This window comes from Sander lucioperca, chromosome 7 (assembly GCF_008315115.2).
Source record: "Sander lucioperca isolate FBNREF2018 chromosome 7, SLUC_FBN_1.2, whole genome shotgun sequence".
Classification (NCBI taxonomy): domain Eukaryota; kingdom Metazoa; phylum Chordata; class Actinopteri; order Perciformes; family Percidae; genus Sander; species Sander lucioperca.
Genome location: NC_050179.1, coordinates 21,756,865 through 21,778,784, shown reverse-complemented (window position 1 = coordinate 21,778,784; position 21,920 = coordinate 21,756,865). Strand labels below are relative to the sequence as shown.

Here is a 21,920-nt window from a genome sequence, read left to right as displayed (position 1 = left end):
CGTTCTTATTCGGCCTCGTTACTACCGTTTAGGTCGGAACCGGTGCCCTGTTGGCACCGCGTTTCGGTACCCAACCCTAATTACATTACATGTAATTTAGCTGAGGCTTTTATCCAAAGCGACTTACAATTGCTATATATGTATCAGAGGTCGCACGCCTCTGGAGCAACTAGGGGTTACGTGCCTTGCTCAGGGACACATTGATGTATCGCAGTGGGAATCTAACCCGGGTCTCCCACGCCAAAGGCATGGGTCATGTCCACTGCGCCATCACCACCCGTTTTCACAACAGTAAGGTTGTTTACATTATACTTAGTTGTGTTTAGTTGCATAGTCTTAGGGCGTTTTCACACATACCTCATTTGGTCCGGACTTTTTAGTTTGAGCCGAACCAAAATTAGAGGTGTGAAACCTCCCCCAGACCACGGTCCGGATCAAAAGACCAAATTTTGGTCCGATTAAAAAGAGGTGGTCTCGGTCCGGACCAAACTGAATGGTCCGGTTCGTTTATAGTGTGAAAGCATTTTTTGGATGGTTCGGACTTTCGGACCAAATACAAGAAGCTCTGGCAGACTCTCCTTGTGTTACAAGACCAGGGAAGCTCCTTAAGGAACAGCTCAGTGCTTAGTGTGGAGGCTACATGAGAGAGAGTGACGGTGAATGTGCTCAGAGCAGACAGCTGTCGGCTGTCAGAGCTGAGAATACATCAACAGTTTACTTGTTAGCAGCACGGCGGCCCAATGGTTAGCACTGTGGCCTCACAGCAAGAAGGTACCGGGTTCTAACCCTGGTCATCCCGGGCCTTTCTGTGTGGAGTTTGCATGTTCTCCCTGTGTGTGCGTGGGGTTTTCTCCGGGTGCTCCGGTTTTCCCCACCACTAAAAATATGTTCCCCTCCCTCTCTACCAAGCTAATGTGTGGTGAGCGTCTGGCGTCGTAAGGCTGCCGTGCATCACCCAGGTGGGTGCTACACATTGGTGGTGTTAGAGAGTAGGCCCCCCCCCCCCCCCCGAAGCGCTTTGAGTGTCTATGATAAAGCGCTATATAAATGTAATGAATTATTATTATTATTATTATTAAGTGGAGCAGCAGTCAGTAGGAGAGAGCAGCAGTCAGTAGGAGAGAGCAGCAGTCAGTAGGAGAGAGCAGCAGTCAGTAGAGGAGAGCAGCAGTCAGTAGGGGAGAGCAGCAGTCAGTAGGAGAGAGCAGCAGTCAGTAGGAGAGAGCAGCAGTCAGTAGGGGAGAGCAGCAGTCAGTAGGGGAGAGCAGCAGTCAGTAGGAGAGAGCAGCAGTCAGTAGAGGAGAGCAGCAGTCAGTAGAGGAGAGCAGCAGTCAGTAGGGGAGAGCAGCAGTCAGTAGAGGAGAGCAGCAGTCAGTAGAGGAGAGCAGCAGTCAGTAGGAGAGAGCAGCAGTCAGTAGGGGAGAGCAGCAGTCAGTAGGGGAGAGCAGCAGTCAGTAGGGGAGAGCAGCAGTCAGTAGAGGAGAGCAGCAGTCAGTAGGAGAGAGCAGCAGTCAGTAGGAGAGAGCAGCAGTCAGTAGGAGAGAGCAGCAGTCAGTAGGGGAGAGCAGCAGTCAGTAGGGGAGAGCAGCAGTCAGTAGGGGAGAGCAGCAGTCAGTAGGAGAGAGCAGCAGTCAGTAGAGGAGAGCAGCAGTCAGTAGAGGAGAGCAGCAGTCAGTAGGGGAGAGCAGCAGTCAGTAGAGGAGAGCAGCAGTCAGTAGAGGAGAGCAGCAGTCAGTAGGAGAGAGCAGCAGTCAGTAGGGGAGAGCAGCAGTCAGTAGGGGAGAGCAGCAGTCAGTAGGGGAGAGCAGCAGTCAGTAGAGGAGAGCAGCAGTCAGTAGAGGAGAGCAGCAGTCAGTAGGAGAGAGCAGCAGTCAGTAGAGGAGAGCAGCAGTCAGTAGGAGAGAGCAGCAGTCAGTAGGAGAGAGCAGCAGTCAGTAGAGGAGAGCAGCAGTCAGTTGAAAAAACTCCGACAGAGAGAGGAGAGGCTGGGGAAGCCCGTCTTCAGACCAGTTAATTATAAGTATCTGGAGACAGAGCTCACGTATGTGATTCAATTCAATTTTATTTATAGTATCAAATCATAACAGCATTAGCAGTAGCTATTGCGACAGTGGTAAGGAAAAACTCCCTTTGTTGTTAGGAAGAAACCTGGGACAGACCCAGACTCTTGGTAGGCGGTGTCTGACGGCACCAGTTGGGGGAGTGGTGAATGGTGGCAATAATAGTCATAATAAAGATAGTGAAGCAGTGATCACAATGGTAGTTGTAGTAGTTCATGTCATAGTAGGGCACAGCAGGGCGTTACGGGGTGTAGTGTGGCACAGCAGCCTGGGTGGACACGGTTGGACGCGGCAGGACGCAGTCGGACACTGCGGGGAAACGTAGAGCGTAGCAGGGTGTAGTAAGTCCATAGCGTCAGCTGCACCCAGGACCCCGGTCTAGGTGCCACCCAATTCCAAGGCGATGTTCTGGGTGAAGAAGAAGCAAAGGGACTCCGGGGAGAAAACTCCCCAGAGCTAGGTTAGTAACAGGCATTTCTGGGACTAAGATGCACACAAAAGGAGACAAGTGAAAAGAGAGAAGAGGGAGCGGCTCATTGTGTCCTTGGAAGGAGCTTCCCACAGCAGTCTAGAGTTATAATAGCATAACTAAGAGAGGCAGGCTAAAGAGAGGGGCCCTGGACCGGGCTCGTACTCTCCCCTGCCGGAACGGGCTGTACTTCCTGCCTCCCTCTACTCTACTCTACTATGCTGCAACTCCTCACTCCCTAACTATAAGCTTTATCAAAGATGATGGTTTTCAGTTTATTCTTAAATGTGGCGACGGTGTCAGCCCCCCGAACCCAAGTTGGGAGCTGGTTCCACAGGAGAGGAGCCTGGTAGCTGAAGGCTCTGGCTCCCACTCTACTTTTAGAGACTCTAGGAACCACAAGTAGCTCTGAGTTCTGGGAGCGCAGTGCTCTAGTGGGACAATAAGGTACTAAGAGCTCTTCTATGTATGATGGTGCTTGACCATTTAGTGCTTTGTAGGTCAGGAGAAGGATTTTAAATTCAATCCTGGATTTTACAGGAAGCCAATGCAGGGAAGCTAATACAGGAGAAATGTGATCTCTTTTGTTAGTTCTTGTCAGAACACGTGCTGCAGCATTCTGGATCATCTGGAGGGTCTTGAGGGACTTATTTGAGCAGCCTGATAGTAAAGAATTACAGTAGTCCAGCCGGGAAGTAACGAATGCATGGACTAGTTTTTCAGCATCGTTTTGCGAGAGGATGTTCCTGATTTTGGCAATGTTACGAAGATGGAAAAAGGCTGTTCTTGAGGTTTGTTTTAGATGGGCGTTAAAGGATAGATCCTGGTCAAAATGGCTGACAACAGGATGTAGTTTTGTCACGTAGAGGTCTTTAGTGCGCTTGTATAACTGCAGTGTGAAACCAAAACTTAGCTGATCTAATGTAGACAACGTAACAAAAACATGAACCTTGGTCCGGACCTTGGTTCAGACTTTCATGTGTGAAAACGCCCTCCGTTACCCAGCTTTGGCTGATTTCAGTTGACTTGGCTAGTTAGCAACATGCTAACGTTCTGCAGTGCACCCGGTCCGAGTGCAATGACCTGTCTGATGAACAACAGGAATGTCAGAGCTAGGTCTAGGACCAACCGGTAAATCTGTGTCTGTACTGCATATTCAAACTTTAATACCATTCCATAACAGACTGATGGATACTTCCAATGACCAGAAATACTGGAGAAACATTTAGTCACCGAAATCCACTGTAGATTTAGTCGACTAAAATCTGCTAATATTTGGTCTACTAAAACTAGACTAAGACTAAAAGACTTATGATATTTAGTCAACTAAAACTAGACTCAGATGACTAAAATAAGACTAAAACTAAATGGTGTGTTATTCAAAAGACAAGACTAAATCAGAATTTGATGTCAAAATTAACATTGGTAGCGGTAGGGCTGCAACTAACGACATGGATATGAATGGAGGAATTAATGCATATTTATAACTGAATGTATGGATGAATATGGAAGTAGGAATGAGTTTGTAAGACATGTATGACACACACACACACACACACACACACACACACACACACACACAGAGACACACACACACACACACACACACACACAGAGACACACACACACACACACACACACACACACACACACACACACAGAGACACACACACACACACACACACACACACACACACAGAGACACACACACACACACACACACACACACACAGAGACACACACACACACACACACACACACACAGACACACACACACACACAGAGACACACACACACACACACACACAGACACACAGACAGACACACACACACACACACACACAGAGACACACACACACACACACACACACACACACACACATACAGAGACACACACACACACACACATACAGACACACACACACACACACACACACACAGACACAGAGACACACACACACACAGACACACACACACACACACACAGAGACACACACACACAGACACAGAGACACACACACACACACACACACACCCCTGTGTGTTGAGGTGTCTGTCCCTGTTGTCCAGGACCTGAAGCAGACCTACCTGGGCCCAGACAACAACGGGGGGATCTTGGAGTCGTGGCCGTGGTTCCACATCATGGACGACGCCATGAACGGCCGCCTCTACAGCAGCAACCTGGTGCTGAGCCCGGAGACGGCCGCCAGCGCCGCGCTCCGCTGCAGCAGCAGCCAGGCCAACCACAACCAGAACCACAACCAGAACCACAACCAGGAGAACACCGACATCCTGGAGTTCCTCATCAAGACGGAGATGGAGGACACGGTGGCCCAGGAAGCTGTGGAGGTGGACGGGACGCTTCACACGGAGGCTCCTCCTCCGGCTGAGGGAGTCCCCATGGGCTGGAGGAGGATGAGCGAGTGCTCCTATAAAAGTAGGCTGACTGGGTGTGGGTGTGTGTGTGTTCTTGTTTAACTACATTTGTGGGGTCCAAAATCCGGGAGTCCAGTATACTTGTGGGGTCCCGACAGCTTTGTGGGGCCAAAATGCTGGACCCCACAAGGTTAAAGGTCTGTTTGAGGGTTAAGACTTGGTTTTAGGATTAGGGTTAGAATTAGGTTATGGTTAGGGTGAGGGTAAGGGTTAAGGTTAGGCATTTAGTGGTAGGACTGAACGATTAATTGCATTTGCGATAATATCGCGATATGTTAAAACGTGATTTCCTAATCGCAAAGGCTGCGATTTGGTCACATGACTCGCGAGAGCAAATCAGTCTGCACTCCGTAGAGAAAGCATCAACTAGCACGCTAACGCTACGTCGTACCTTGAGCTGATTTCTGTCATTCAAACAACTCTGAGTTGTAGTTTAAAATTAGCTCTCGATTAGCTCTGATTAGCGGTTAGCTCCGGTTAGCGGTTAGCTCCGTTATAAAGATATGAGTGGAGGAGCTGCCACTGAGAGGGGTAACAACCAGACTGATAAATGACGTTCGGGGAGCTTTCACAACAGCGTGGCCGCGGTGTTTCAACAGTTTTATTAGTACAGTTAATCCCACGGCAAGAACACCAGCAACATGCTAACGTAACGATAGCCTCTCTGAACAAGAACACCAGCAACATGCTAACGTAACGATAGCCTCTCTGAACAAGAACACCAGCAACATGCTAACGTAACGATAGCCTCTCTGAACAAGAACACCAGCAACATGCTAACGTAACGATAGCCTCTCTGAACAAGTGCACACGGCAGCACGCAACTTCACGAGGGGGAGGGGCTGGAGGCAGCTCCTCTCTGTGCACTGTAAAAAAAATACACTGGTGTGTGTGTGTGTATATAGATATATACTATATTTTTACTTATTTAACTGTCTAGTGTGTAATTGTGTGTTCATACTATAAATTATTATATTATTATTCTTTGTTGAATAATACAGAAGACAAAGAGCTTAAAAAAATAATCGAATATCGAATCGCAATCGCAATATTTGGGAAAAAAATCGCAATTAGATTATTTTCAAAAATCGTTCAGCCCCATTTAGTGATGATGGTTAGGGTAAGGGGCTAGGGAATGCATTATGTCAATGACGGGCCCCCACAAAGATAGTGAGATGCACTATGTGTGTGTGTGTGACTGTGTGACTGTGTGTGTGTGTGTGTGTGTGTGTGTGTGTGTCTCAAATGGCTTGAAAGTTGATGAATGAAATAGCTGCTGAAAATGGGGGGTGAGAATCCAAGCCATTTGGTTAAAGAATGCCTAAAAATCTGTACATCATTTTGGAAAAAACATGATAGTAAGATGATAGAAAGTAAAACAAAGTAAAAGCATGCGATTATCATTGTGTGTGTGTGTGTGTGTGTGTGTGTGTGTAGTTATTTTCTGCTTCTAAATCCTTCTTCCTCTTCCCATGCTGTGTAATTCTTCCATCTTAACTGTGTGTGTCAGCATGTAACTAAAGAAAGCTGTGGTTGTTGTTCACAGTGACCGAACCTGAAACGGAGAGAATGATCAAACTCCGAGCTGCCAACGAGGCTCTCTTCACCGGCAGGAAACATTCAGCCAAACCGGCCTGGAGGTGAGACAAGTTGGGTTTGTGTACCTGCACCAGGGCCACTAGAAAACATGAATGTAAACAACGCACAGTTCCAATTTTCCAGCTTGCCAGCCCTTGGCAGCAACTAAAAAAAGTCTTGTCTTTCTTATCCGCTGGCTACCTTGCACGCATAACGTAAACGGAGCGGATGTTCCAACCAGGGAAGCCCTGAATCCAGGATTCACAATCCTACGCCGTGTGGCGCTGCAGGTGGAGACGGTTAAAAGATATATTTCGCGGCACATCTGCTCCGTGAACTGTCCGCACAGTTACTGGTAGAGATGCACCGATAGACCGGCCGGTGACCAGAATTGGCCGGTTTTCACGTGCTCGGCCATGACCGGCGACCAGCAGGTCAGTCTGACATATGGTGATTTCATGCTGGTCAACGCTACAATTAACTGACAACATAAGTTATACCAGTTACAGTTCTCAAGGACGCACGCACACACGGACGCCACAGCACGGACGCCACAGCAGAGACGCCACGGCACGCTCTCTTTCTCCTTTCTCTCAACTTCTCCTCCGTGTGTCGGCGCTATTCTCCACATGTAGGAACCTGGTGAATTAACCTGCAACATGTCAGCTGTTTGGGAATTCTTCAGCGTGTGTGCAGAAGATAACAAGTTTGCAATATGCAACACCTGCATGGAGAAAGTAGGGCGTGGAGGGACGACACCAAAAACCTAAATCACATTTCTTTAGTTGATATTGATGTGAAAAGAAGGAAATGGTTCTAACATTGCTCTTTAGATGTGTGTGAATGTCCCCCACCAGGAGTAATTTATATAGTTCTATTATATAGTGATCCATTATCTGTTCAACACATGTTCTATTAAAGAAAAGATAGAAAATAAATATTTGTGTGTGCTGTAAAGTGGTTAGAAAAAATGAAATCAGAATCGACTAAAATCAGTATCAGCTGGTCTAACTCAAAGAAAATCAGAAATCAGAATCGGCCTAGAAAGTTGGAATCGGTGCATCTCTAATTACTGGTTTCATTCAGGAGGTTTTAGAGATCGAGAAAAGTGACAAAAACAATGTCGAAAAGCAACAAAAAAGTTTTAAAAAGCTGCATCTGTGTGATGCCCTGTTGTGTCCTTTTACCCAGTGGTTCCCAACCTTCTTTCCTTGGTGCCCCCCCCCCCACTTATGTCTAAGAGAAGCTGAGCCCCCCCCCCCCCGAAACCGAAGTGGAGGTAACTCTTGAGATAGAGCCTTACTTTCTTTTTTGATACAGAGGAGTTATCAGAACTTTTACGTTTCTCCGCTATGTTTCATTCATAAAATAGTGATGCCGTGGCGGCAGGAAAAATGAGGATGATAGCAGCTAGCAGCTAACAGATAGCAGCTAGCAGATAGCAGATAGCAGATAGCAGCTGGCAGATAGCAGCTGGCAGATAGCAGCTGGCAGATAGCAGCTAGCAGATAGCAGCTAGCAGATAGCAGCTAGCAGATAGCAGCTAGCAGATAGCAGCTGGCAGATAGCAGCTGGCAGATAGCAGCTGGCAGATAGCAGCTGGCAGATAGCAGCTGGCAGCTAGCAGCTGGCAGATAGCAGCTGGCAGATAGCAGCTGGCAGATAGCAGCTAGCAGATAGCAGCTAGCAGATAGCAGCTAGCAGATAGCAGCTAGCAGATAGCAGCTAGCAGATAGCAGCTGGCAGATAGCAGCTGGCAGATAGCAGATAGCAGCTAGCAGATAGCAGCTAGCAGATAGCAGCTGGCAGATAGCAGCTAGCAGATAGCAGCTAGCAGCTAGCAGATAGCAGATGGCAGATAGATAGCAGCTGGCAGCTAGCAGCTAGCAGATAGCAGCTAGCAGCTGACCTGATGACAGCAGGGTCCCAGGTTAAGAGGTCCCGGAGGTTTGGCCTACTAAGTAGCCTGCCTACAATTTTAAGCGAGAACAAAAATATATAGTTTATATACAGACTTTTGTATACATTATATATTCTAGTGTATTATCATAATTTGTTTAACGTGTGCAAATATTTTTTTTTTTTTTTACCTCAACCTCAAACCAGATGAAGACTTGCGCCCCCCCTGTGATCTTTGCCGCCCCCCTGAGGGGTCCCCGGACCCCAGGTTGGGAACCACTGCTTTAACTTCCCCAACGTAGCACAAGTAAACTTTATATTTCACGGTTACTGTTTTCCATCAGATGGTTTATAGATCTCGACAAAAAGTGACAAAAACATCAGACAAAATGTCCAAAAGAAGGGACAAAAATGACGGAAAAGTGACAAAAACACCCCAAAAAGCGAGAAACAGATGACTCCAATTCTCCAGACTTGTTCCTTAAAGGCTGTTACTCCCTGTAGCCGACATCAGAGTTAAACAGGAGAAGACAATCAAAGGTTGACTATTAAGCGCAAGAGGCGTCACTGAGTTTAGTTTCCGTTGTCCAGCGGGGAACTTGAGACTAGTTTATTCTTTGGTTGGGGGGTAACGGGATCCTAACGGCCCCGACACCCCGAGCTGGTAACCGGCCGCCGGACAGTCTGGAGGGGGCGGGGACTCGAGTCTGGTCGCTGTGTTCCTATAGAAGTAGGCAGACTGTGTGTGTGTGTGTGTGTGTGTGTGTGTGTGTGCACCCAGTGGTCTGTCGGGGATTCAGCCTGTGTGTGATCTTGTTTCAGAGCCATCCTGTACGAGCTGGGTCTTCAGGGGAAGCTGACCACGGATCAGCTGGCGAAGAAGTGGGACAACCTGAAGAGGAGATACAAGGTAAGTCCAACCGCCGGCATCTCTGCAGACCACGTATCCACGACTCAGAGGGACGCCTCTGTTCAGGGACACTGGGCCGCGTGCAAGAACCGACAGACTCCTTCCTCTGTGGAACGTACGAGAGGAACTTAGTTTAATTTTCTCAGACGTAGTGGAGTACAGAGGCCTTTCTCCACTGAAGAAAATCACCCGTTTCTAAATATGATTAACTAAAACAAGATATATATATAGTCTGTGAAATAAACTTCTTATGGTGCACAAATTAAAACTGAAAACATTTAATTTACTACACTTTGTCTCTTTGTGTAGATTTCTCCTAAAGTTAGCATTAGATAATGCCTCATTTAAAGCTAATAGGACAATTATCCAGCTTGTATTTACCTTAACAAAAGTACTCGTTTTGCCGCTGACAGACTCAGATTAATATTCTAAGCATTTGACAACATTATGGAAAGGATTTCTAAGGAGTTTGACCTTTATGTTAAAGAGTAAGATCCTTTTTTTAAACATTAAAACATCCACGAAATTGCGTTCGCTAAATCCACCAGACTCCATGTAAATAATCAGTCATTTTAGCATCGTAAAACACACTTCATTCAAAGGCGACAGAAACGGATTAAAACTATAAAAATCCCTTTTGGATCGTTTTTCCACTGTTCCCACCATCACAACTCTAGTTTTGGTTGAAATAAACACATAGTTTACCGATTTACATGTGAGAATATATTGGTTCTGTACACGCTAAAAGTACTGTTTTTTTAAATGGAGTCTGGTGGGTTTAGCGCTAGTGACCTCAGAGCTGTTTCTGGTTAAACAGAAAGGTCTCAAAGAGGTTTTAAAGGTCTTTTAAGTGGTTCTTGCATCAGGTCTGATGTTGGAGGGTAAACTCGTTACGTCAGAGGTTGTGGCCAAATCTTTCTGCCATCACTTTTTAAATAAACTATTCTCTACGGTGCACACATTTAAACCCAAATGGATGGCGTAGAGAAGCAGAGGCGTCCCCGTGAGTTGTGGGTAACGGGAGTTGGTGGCAGTGTTGACGGGAGGACACGGTCCCTCTGTGGACGATCTGTAGAACTTTCTGTCTCTACCAGGAGCTGAAGTTCCCCGCCCGCGGTGCTGAGACCAACCCGAGCTCCTGGCCCTGGTTCTACCGCATGAACGACGCCATGGAAGGACGCTTGGCCGGCGCGGCGCCCATCCTCACGCCCATCGTGGAGGACGAAGACGAGGACTGCGAGCCGCTGTCGCCCACGCCGAAGAAGAGAGCGCGCCGCAGCCGCGGGGGGATGTCCGAGTTCCTGACGGAGTCGGAGATGGACCTGCTCGTGGAAAACGAAGACAAGAACGCGTCCGCGGCGCTGGGAGAGCTGCAGCGCATGGCCGAGTTCACATACAAACGTAAGGCTGGAAACTACGTTTACGTTTCATCCAAACTGGCAACCGTTCACACACGTTGTGGAGGGTTTTCTCTACGTTTTGTTCTCTTTTTTGAAAGTTTTTTTTTTGCTTATTTCTGCGTTTTGTTGCTTATTTATTTGACATTTTTGCATTCGCTAAATCCACCAGACTCCATGTAAATAATCAGTCATTTTAGCATCGTAAAACACACTTCATTCAAAGGCGACAGAAACGGAATAAAACTATAAAAATCCCTTTTGGATCGTCTTTCCACTGTTACAACTATCACAACTCTAGTTTTGGTTGAAATAAACACATAGTTTACTGATTTACATGTGAGAATATGCTGGCTCTATACACGCTAAAAGTGTTCCTTTTTTAAATGGAGTCTGGTGGGTTTAGTGCTAGCGACCTCAGAGCTCAAGAACGCGTCTGCGGCGCTAGGAGAGCTGCAGCGCATGTTTGTTGTTTTTTAAAATCTGTTGCTTTTTCAACTTTTACCCTTTTCTGACACTTTGTTGTTTTTGTCTACGTTTGTTGTCGCTTTTATGTTTTGCTGTTTATTTATTACTTTTTCACAGTTTTGTCGTTTTTTTATTTATTCAGCATTTTTGTTGCCTTTTTTGACATTTTTGTTGCCTTTTTTTGACATTTTTGTTGCCTTTTTTGGCATTTTTGTTGCTTTTTTCAAACTATCAACAGGTCATACATGTCGTGTTTTCCCTCAACGTTTTCTCTCTTTTTTCCAATGTTTTGTGGCTTATTTATTCAGCATTTTTGTCGCCTTTTTTGACATTTTTTGTTTAGTTTTACACTTTTTGCATCACTTTGTTGCTTTCTTATATAATATAATCGGTCTCCTTTAAAGTGGTGCGATGTTCATCTGTTGGAAAACTCTGAAATCCAGAACTATGACTCAGTTTTTGACATTTTTGGCTCTCGTTCCAGTTACAGAAGAAGACATAAAGCGACTCATCGAGTTACGAGCTTCTAACGAGTCTCTGTTCACGGGGAGGAGGAACACTGCCAAGCCGGCCTGGAGGTAAAGACGCACAAACTCACATCATCTCGGATTTATCAGTTACTTCTCGAAATCCTCATGAGCCAATCTTTACATCAGCATGAATTGGATCCACCGCACAGCACTTATTTAAAAAGAAAATACCTCACTCTTAAAGCTGGTTCGCCAGTTACTGTAGCATTTAAAACAGAGTCCTAGCCTGGATGCCAGCCGAACTTAGCCCCGCCCACAACATTTGAGATCGGGAAGTTCGGTCTGGACTTGATCCGTTGTGGAGCACCTATGCTCCAACCAGAGCTGTTCGGACCAATCACATTGCCTTTGACTCGCAGCTTCTGTGACGTCTGTTTCCGTTGCTCTGATTGGTTGTAGGTCTATCCGTTGCTCTGATTGGTTGTAGGTCTATCCGTTGCTCTGATTGGTTGTAGGTCTATCTGTTGCTCTGATTGGTTGTAGGTCTATCCGTTGCTCTGATTGGTTGTAGGTCTATTTGTTGCTCTGATTGGTTGTAGGTCTATCCGTTGCTCTGATTGGTTGTAGGTCTATCTGTTGCTCTGATTGGTTGTAGGTCTATCCGTTGCTCTGATTGGTTGTAGGTCTATCCGTTGCTCTGATTGGTTGTAGGTCTATCCAATTGAGTGCAGAGGCATTTTCTTTCCTGGTTGGGTTGAAACACGCCCCATAATCACAGCCCAATGGAGCAGAATCAGACTCAGATTCTGACTAGAATCTGAGTCTGACCACGAAGTCCAGGTCAGACCAAAGATTCGTGATGACACGAAACCGTTTTAGAATGTCGCAGAAAAAAGTTTCAGCGGTCTGAACCGGCCCGTCTCAGCTCGACTCAAACCAGCTGAGTCTCGAGTCTCCAGAGGCTGGTTTTAGGACGTAAGAGACGTCTCCTGTTTCAACAGCCGATAGAGAAGTCAGCTGGTGGAGGCTCCAGAGGCTGGTTTTAGGACGAATTCACGTGGAACCGTCGTAACTCTGCCGTCATTATGTTAAGCCCCGCCCACTGACTCTATACACGATGTGATTGGCCTGACCAGAGTTTGGTTTTTCCAGCTCACAAGCCAACAGAGAGTTCCTAGACCCCCCTGGAGTCTAGATTTCTAGGCTGTAACTAGAGCCAACATTGTGAATAATCCTTGTTTTTATGTCATTAATTAGTTTTGTTTTGTCCACAGGGGGATAGTGAAGGGAATGGGTCTGACGGGGAAGATCACACCAGACCAGGTCGCCAAGAAGTGGGACAACCTGAAAACCAAATTCAAGGTGACGACCTCCAGCAGTCCTACCTGTACAAGAACTAGGGATTCACCGAATCCAGGATTCAGCTTCTGATAGGCTGAATATTGGGCTTTTTGACGGGGTTGGGTTTCTGCTGAACCGTAGAATTTTTTCCTAGCGAACCTACGCTTGCACTCCGCGCGCTACGCTGGTCACTGTGATGACGGCGCCGTTGATTACAGGAAGGTGTTTACGTAGGTGGAGCGTTCAATGCAGCAGGCTGTGAGAAAGTGGAAATGGAACTGGTGAGCAGAAAAAGTGTAGTTTGGCAGAACTTTCAGTCAAAAGAAGGCCATTCAAGTCCAGCTACATGTTCAATTCTCAATGCTGATTAGTCTGGTGGTGGCGAGGACCCTAAACTATACACAACATCACCGTTGTTACAACATCTGGTATCAAACATCTGGAAGAATACGAGTTGTGATGAAGGAATCTACAGACAGCAGCCAGAATGCAGCAACTTCAGGTACGGCAAAGGAAGGACAGTCACTGTTTACTTCATTAATGAGTTTACTGTGTTCATGGACTGAGGATGGGATGAGGATTCAGCAGAATCTCAACCAGGGGATTCAGGATTCAGCCAAGACCCCAAAAATCTGGATTCGGTGCATCCCTAACAAGAACTGTTACGCTGACAGAAAAACTATTGTTTTTTTTAAAAGCAAAAGTGCCCAGACATAAACAGTTCCATGTTGTTAAACGTGAGAACGTGTTGCTCTTCTTGGTCTAAAGGTATAATAAACTGAATATCTTTATCTGAATATCTAACGAGACATTTGACGGAGTCGTGTGTGTGTGTGTGTGTGTGTGTGTGTGTGTGTGTGTGTGTGTGTGTGTGTGTGTGTGTGTGTGTATATGTGATGTGTGTGTATATGTGATGTGTGTGTGTGTGTGTATATGTGATGTGTGTGTGTGTGTGTGTATATGTGATGTGTGTGTATATGTGATGTGTGTGTGTGTATATGTGATGTGTGTGTGTGTATATGTGATGTGTGTGTGTGTATATGTGATGTGTGTGTGTGTGTGTATATGTGATGTGTGTGTGTGTGTGTATATGTGATGTGTGTGTGTGTGTGTGTGTATATGTGATGTGATGTGATGTGTGTGTGTGTGTGTGTGTGTGTGTGTGTGTGTGTGTGTGTGTGTGTGTGTGTGTGTGTGTGTGTGTGTGTGTGTGTGTGTGTGTGTGTGTGTGTGTGTGTGGGTGTGTGTGTGTGTGTGTGTGTGTGTGTGTGTGTAGGACCTGAAGTTTCCTCCGCGGGGGATGGAGAGCCAGACCAACCCGGCCTCCTGGCCCTGGTTCCAGCTGATGAGTGACGCTCTGGAGGGCCGGCTGGCGGGGAAAGCTCCCCGAGTGACGCCCGTGTGGAGCAGCGAGGAGGACGGCGTGTTCGGCTCATCTCCGCCACCCGACAGAGACTGTCTGATGGCGGAGCGGAGCAGTGTGTCGGAGCTGGAGAGCATGGTGGGAGGAGACAACGCCGCTGAGGCTGATGGGAGCGTTACGTACATCGACGCCAGCGGAGAGGAGTGTTCCACGCCATCAGACCTCTCCTATAAAAGTAAGATGGATGAAAACATGACATGGTTTACCCGCCATTATATGGTTCAGGGGCTGCACCTACGCCAACTGAATGTGACTGCAAGACTTTCTCACATCTAATGATGGACTTCTTTAGCTTTACGTTTTGGCTTTAAGCTTTTTGAGACGTCATAACGGTCCAAAAAAGACCCAAAACTACCACAAAGAGACACAAAATGTTTTGTGGAAATTGCATTTTTACAACATATTTTTAACCTGTCTGTCTCTCTGTAACTGTCTCTCGGTCCCTGTCTCTCTGTAACTGTCTTTCTGTCCCTGTCTCTCTGTATCTGTCTCTCTGTACCTGTCTGTCTCTCTGTACCTTTCTCTCTGTCCCTGTTTCTCTCTGTAACTGTCTCTGTACCTGTCTGTCTCTCTGTCCCTGTCTCTCTGTACCTGTCTCTGTACCTATCTGTCTCTCTGTCCCTGTCTCTCTGTACCTGTCTGTCTGCCACAGTGACAGACCAGGACACGCGGAGGTTGATTAAGCTGCGAGCTGCTAACGAGGTGCTGTTCACCGGGCGGAGAAACGCAGCCAAAGCTGCCTGGAAGTAAGAGGCCGTCTTTTATACAATCAATAACTGGTTAACCCACTGCTAGTACTGGTATACAATCAATAACTGGTTAACCCACTGCTAGTACTGGTATACAATCAATAACTGGTTAACCCACTGCTAGTACTGGTATACAATCAATAACTGGTTAACCCACTGCTAGTACTGGCTCGGCTCGGCTCGGTTCGGCCGTGGTGTCCCGTCCTCCTTCCATTGCAGATTTAGTACCGCCTCATGTGTGAGGCGAGCGTGGCTGGTCGTCATAGCGATGCCACAGGAAACTGCCGTGACCTAACGCGACACACACACAGACACACACACACACACACACACACACACACACACACCCAGCCCGTGGAAGGTGTGTGTCTGATTCTCATCATGTGGCTGTTTGTCAGAAGACACATTTAGTTTCTAAAGAAGCTGGAGGCAGCAAAAAACCACCGCTGGGTAAACTATTTAAAAATGGGGGGGTTTGTTCAGGACACCCCCCCGTCTGTCGCTATAGCAATGATGACGCAGTGATTAGTGACGATTCTCTCCGACCAATCAGGAGTCTGCAGGCTGTCACGTCACCTTTTGGTATCACCTCAGCTCTCTGGGAACCTGGACGGAGGTTATACTAAATAAAGTACCTGTTGGCTAAAAGCCCTGTGTGTGTGTGTTTTTCTGTCTGTTTGTGTTTCTGTCTGTGTGTGTGTGTTTCTGTCTCTGTGTGTGTGTGTGTGTGTTTCTCACTGTGTGTGTGTGTGTGTGTGTGTGTGTGTGTGTGTGTGTGTACCTGTTAGCAGGTACCAGGTATGTTTTATCATAATGGAAAACCAAAAAGGCGAGTAGATTAGAGGCGAGTAGAGTCGAGGCGAGTAGAGTAGAGTAGAGTAGAGTCGAGGCGAGTAGAGCAGGTACCACGTGATTAGGGCTGCACGATATGAAGAACAGCTGCGATAACATTGTTTAATATTGCGATGACGATATGACTTAAATAAATATTCAAATGTGACTGTTAGCTATACTGTTCCCACGTCTTAGTGCTTTAATAGGTTCTTTGCGAACCTAAACATTGACTAGCCTATTCCCACTGAATAAAGAAATCAAATAGATCATTTTTGACATGCTTTTACTGAACAAATTACACATAAATGAGGCATTATAACTATAAGAAATTAACGTTCGATGAAACTCTTTTAAACTGACCTTTGTTGATCTGAAATGAAGACAGATTCAGCAGCTGCACGGCCTATTTCTCTCTTCAAATGTTTTCAGAAACACGTTCCGGTGAACTATTTTAGTCCAATATGAGATCGTATTCTGAACGAGCCGCCATGACAGTCTGGCTGTGAATTTCTGGAGAAACCAGACCCACGTGACGCGTTCGTCCAATCAGCTGCCGGTTTTCATTTTCTGTGAAATAATCAGACTGTTAATGGAAACAGTACAGAGCAGCGCCGCCTGCTGCTGTGGAGACGTATTACGCTTTGCGTCGTCTCAGTGTGTAAACTGTTGTCCCTTATTCATCGTGTCAGGCTGTCTGTTGCGATGTGTTCATCGCGCTAGTTCATATCGCGATGACGATGAAAATTCGATGTATCGTTCAGCCCTACACGTGATGATGAAAGCCATACATACCCTGCAGACAGCTGCAGTAGAGCTGTAATCGGGCCTTAAAAGTTCGGCCCGACAAGGCCCGACCCCGACCAGTACATTTTGATTGACAGCTTTTTAAAAGCCCGAACCCGTTTACAGCCCAACTGAACAAAAGGCCGTCTATCAGCAGTGGTTAGAGCGCATGTCGGAAAATAGCTCTTCACGCCGCCAGCGGGCACACGCACCACTCGGCGGAAAAGGGAGAGAAAGAAAAAAAAACGCACACAACTGTTTTCCGTCAAGAATGAGTAATTTGTTAACATCATTTATTCATGACTAACGGAGGCTATCGGCCAGTTGGAAGTTGGATCAAAGAAATAAAATAATCCCTCCAGAGGCCAGCCTCTGTTTCACCTCCTCAGCATCCATTTACACGCCAATCCAAACGCTTCACTTGACCGCTCGTTTACTGCGCAACCAGGAGCGCAAGCCCGAGCCCGGCCCGAGCCCGGCCCGAGCCCGTGTAACATGATAGAAATGAAGACCGAACCTGACCGACTGAGTAGAGGCGAGTAGAGTCGAGGCGAGTAGAGTCGAGGCGAGTAGAGTAGAGGCGAGTAGAGTAGAGGCGAGTAGATTATAGGCGAGTAGAGTCGAGTAGAGTCGAGGCGAGTAGAGTCGAGGCGAGTAGAGTAGAGGCGAGTAGAGTCGAGGCGAGTAGATTAGAGGCGAGTAGAGTAGAGGCGAGTAGATTAGAAGCGAGTAGATTAGAGGCGAGTAGATTAGAGGCGAGTAGAGTCGAGGCGAGTAGATTAGAGGCGAGTAGAGTAGAGGCGAGTAGATTAGAGGCGAGTAGAGGCGAGTAGAGTCGAGGCGAGTAGATTAGAGTCGAGGCGAGTAGAGTCGAGGCGAGTAGATTATAGCCGAGTAGAGTCGAGGCGAGTAGAGTCGAGGCGAGTAGAGGCGAGTAGATTAGAGGCGAGTAGAGTAGAGGCGAGTAGAGTAGAGGCGAGTAGATTAGAGGCGAGTAGAGTAGAGGCGAGTAGAGTAGATTAGAGGCGAGTAGATTAGAGTCGAGGCGAGTAGATTATAGCCGAGTAGAGTCGAGGCGAGTAGAGTAGAGGCGAGTAGAGTAGAGGCGAGTAGAGTAGAGTAGAGTCGAGGCGAGTCGAGTCGAGGCGTCGGGTCCCGTCGGGTCCTGTCGGGTTCGGGCAAAGATCTTCAACTCTAAGCTGCAGCTCCAGATGTTGCTGTAGCCGTTAACGTTAAGTGTGATGTAGGGCTGAACGATATGAACAAAATTTCATATCTCGATATTCATGCCAGATATCTCGATAGCGATACGATACGACTACGGGTTCGGTGAAAATCAAGCATTTTTCAGAAAAATAAACACATCATAATACAAAAGAGTGCAGTTTTATTGATTAGAACTCACTGCCAGTCATCAACATTACTGTAACATAGTCACCAATCAATCCAGCGTGCGAACCATTTTTTGAAAGCCCTCTTTTGAGACTGTGTACACGGGTACCATGTCTTTTGCAATGTGATAAGTTATAGCGTCTGTAATGTCTTTATGTCTGGTGGACGTCGTTTCAGGTGGTGAAACATGTTTGTTGTGCTACCTCGCTTCGTCGCAATTTTCGCCAAGCACGACTTGCACAACACCTCGCTCTGGTTGACATCATCCTTTCTAAATCCAAAATACCTCCAAATAATGGAGGATGATTTATGTTTTGGCACAAAATTAGTTTCTGCATCGCCACCGGCCGCATTATCTTCCGCACTCATGTTACTTTTCTTTCGTTTCGATTTCCCCGCTGTGAATGTCCTGTGTGTGTGCGTCAGTCTCCGTCTCCCTCACTCCTGCCCTTCTATGTTTGTCATTGGCTGGCTTCAGCTGTCGATCCACATGAATTAAGCTTTGTGGTTGGCTGGCCGTAATGGTGCGTTCAAGGGCAATCGTAAAAGTGATTATGGTGACTGCCAGAGCTGTACATGCAGGGCGTGCGCGGAGGAAAATCTATCGTTTATATCGTTACTTTTTCGATATTAATATCTTGAATGTTCATATCTAGATATAGATACGATAACGGTATATCGTTCAGCCCTAGTGTGATGTGTCCTGGTGTTCCCGCTGTCCCTCAGGGCCATCCTGAAGGAGCTCGGCCTGCAGGGGAAGGTCTCCACCCACCAGATGGCCAAGAAATGGGACAATCTGAAGAGGAGATACAAGGTGCGTCAACTAATGCCCAGTGTGTTTTCTCCAGGGTGGTCATTACTCTCCTCGCTCCTCTCTACAGTCCTTCTAGAAAAATGTGGAGTTTTTTTGTGATTGTTTTGGGCTAAAATCCTTGATTATGCGTCACGTTTTCTTAAAAAATGTGATGGAATATGCGGGATATTTATGCAATTTTATGCAAAGAAATTGCAGGAACTTTTTAAAACTGCGGTTTCATCGTGTCTTCATCGCGGGGTTTGCAGCTTTTCGATGATGTTCACGTCGCGTAATTACGTCACTTCATAACGTTCCCATGGCAACAAGGGAAAACGGCTGCTCTTGTGTGAAGTAAACGCAACATTTTTCAACTTTCTGCTAAGATATGTGGGACTTTTTTGCAATGAAAATGCGGGGATTATGAAATCATGCAAGCTCCGCATATTTTGCGCGGAAATCTGCAATTTATGCAGCGAAAGTGCGGCGTATTTGAAAATATGCGGCCCCCGAAATAAATATGCAGACTTTGGCTGATTATGCGTTGAATTATGAGATCACATAATTGCATTTTTCTGGAGGGACTGTCTCTACAACTCTACAATGCTTCACAAAACGGAAGAGGAGAGAGAGACCTCTCTGCACAGTCTGTCTGCCCCTCCACCACTTCCACTACCTCCTGTAACAATAGTTACGTTCTGACTGTCCACTGGGTACTGCTTTATTCTCTTATATTGTCCATATTTAATGCTGGTCTCTAGACTTTATCCTTGCACTATTGGACTTATTTGCACTACCACCATGACACCCCCTCTCATAGAGCACCTATACCAGGCAGACTGCATGTGGATTGTTATTTTCATGTGGATCTGTCTTTTTATCATCCTGTTTATGATGTATGTGGATTTTGTGTGTGATGTCTTGAAGCTACTGGGACCTTGAATTACCCCTCAATAAAGTATCTCTCTCTCTCTCTCTGTCTCTCTCTCTCTCTCTCTCTCTCTCTCTCTCTCCCTCTCTCTCTCTGTCTGTCTCTCCCTCTGTCTTCCTCTCCCTCTCTCTCTCTCTCTCTGTCTCCCTCTCTCTCTCCCTCTCTCTCTCTCTCCCTCTCCCTCTCCCTCTCTCTCTCTCTGTCTCCCTCTCTCTCTCTCTCTCTCTCCCTCTCTCTCTCTCTCTCCCTCTCTCTCTCTCTCTCTCGCTCTGTCTCTCTCTGTCTCTCTCTCCCTCTCTCTCTCTCTCCCTCTCTCTCTGTCTCTTTCTCTGTCTGTCTCTCCCTCTCCCTCTCTCTCTCTCTCTCTCTCTCTAGGATCTGAAGTATCCTCCCGTTGGGATGGAGAACGTAGCGGACAGCTCCTCCTCCTGGCCGTGGTTTCACCTGATGAATGAAGCGATGGAGGGCCGCCTGGCGAGCAGCGCCCCACTCCTCACCCCCGTCACCCACGACGACGACCAGCACCCTGACCCCGCCCCCAGACACCGGCCCCGCGCTGTCGCTGCTCCTCCTCCCACGTCCTCCTCGGACTACGCACAGGAGGTGTTCGGCGACAGCGGCCGAGACGCTGCTGCTGCTGCTGCTGCTGGTGGTGGTGGAGGGGAGCCCAACCAGCAGTCGTCGGTGGATTCTTGCGATGGCGCGCTGGGCGGGCTGGAGCGGGAGTGGGAGATGGTGGAGAGGGAGCGTGCGGCGCTGGAGCGTGAGCGGGAGATGGTGGACAGAGACCGCGCGGCGATGGAGCGAGAGCGGGCGGCCGTGCAGGCCGAGAGGCTGTGGCTGGAGAGGGAGCGGGCGGCCGTGGAGCGAGACCGAGCCATGGTGGAGCAAGAGCGGGCGGCGTTGGACCAGAGGGCGTTGATGATGAACTCTGTGGGACACGCCGGACACCTCAACGCACTCATGTAGGCCGCGGAGCGCCCGTCGCTGTAGAGACGCTCCCGGTCTGTGGCGCAGGTCTGGACCTTCAGTTAGGAGGAGGAAAACCTCCCCGACAGACCAGAGTCCTGGAGACGTAGAGCGCTGGGACAGGAACAGGAGGGCTGCACAGTGTTACGGTTAGGAAAGGGCTGCTATGGTTACCGCATTACCACATTACCGTGGTCACGTGACGCCTGCCGCGGCTCTGAGCTCGTCACCAGCAGAGTTTCCTTCTGTTTATATTCAGTCCTTCCAGAAAAATGTGGAGTTTTTTTGTGATTGTTGCGAAATTACGGGAACTTTTTAAAACTGCGGTTTCATCGCGGCTTCATCGCGGGGTTTGCAGCTTTTCGATGATGTTCACGTCGCGTAATTACGTCACTTCATAACGTTCCCATGGCAACAGGGGAAAATGGCTGCTCTTGTGTGAAGTAAACGCAACATTTTTCAACTTTCTGCTATTTATATATGGGACTTTTTTGCAATTAAAATGTGGGGATTATGAAATCATGCAAGCCCCGCATATTATGCGGTGAAAGTGCGGCGTATTTGAAAAAAATGCGGCCCCCCGCATAAATATACAGACTTTGGCTGATTATGCATTGAATTATGAGATCACATAATCAGGTTTTTCTGGAGAGACTGAGTATAGCTTTATCCCGATAACACGGCACGGTTGAATTTCAGTCTGCGTGTACGTTTGGTATCCTGAAACAGAGCGGCTGATATTAGGGCTGGGAATCACCAGAGGCCTCACCATACGATATCATCACGAGACTTACCTCACATACGATATTATTGCGATTTTAAACATATTGCAATATTCTGCGATATATTGCAATTCATTACCTTGGTACTTCTAATTTTTCCCAATTTCAGATGATGTCCCCAAAAGGAAATTTTGTCAACATCTGTTTTTATCTAAAAAGATCCATTTCTCTGTCTGTCTGATAGTCCAGCAGACAGACTGACCAACACATATATAATAATAGAGCCATACTTGGCG

The 21,920-nt window shown here is 47.2% G+C and overlaps 1 protein-coding gene and 1 long non-coding RNA gene across 2 annotated transcripts in view; one reads left to right on the top strand and one right to left on the bottom strand.

Annotated features, from left to right (window-relative positions):
• The window catches only part of LOC116059845, an 8,866-nt gene extending 7,824 nt beyond the window's left edge, over positions 1–1,042 (bottom strand). Inside the window, exon 1 of the long non-coding RNA XR_004107392.2 lies at positions 906–1,042. This is a non-coding gene — a long non-coding RNA (uncharacterized LOC116059845). The remainder of the gene's footprint in view (positions 1–905) is intronic.
• LOC116059841 overlaps positions 1–21,129 on the top strand; it is a 24,439-nt gene extending 3,310 nt beyond the window's left edge. Inside the window, exons 4-13 of the mRNA XM_031313108.2 lie at positions 4,600–4,966; positions 6,512–6,605; positions 9,265–9,352; positions 10,447–10,753; positions 11,702–11,795; positions 12,962–13,049; positions 14,305–14,626; positions 15,104–15,197; positions 18,936–19,023; positions 20,309–21,129. Of these exons, the coding sequence (XP_031168968.1) occupies positions 4,600–4,966; positions 6,512–6,605; positions 9,265–9,352; positions 10,447–10,753; positions 11,702–11,795; positions 12,962–13,049; positions 14,305–14,626; positions 15,104–15,197; positions 18,936–19,023; positions 20,309–20,902 (2,136 nt within the window). The 3' untranslated portion in view covers positions 20,903–21,129. The remainder of the gene's footprint in view (positions 1–4,599; positions 4,967–6,511; positions 6,606–9,264; positions 9,353–10,446; positions 10,754–11,701; positions 11,796–12,961; positions 13,050–14,304; positions 14,627–15,103; positions 15,198–18,935; positions 19,024–20,308) is intronic.
• Positions 21,130–21,920: the final 791 nt, after the last annotated feature.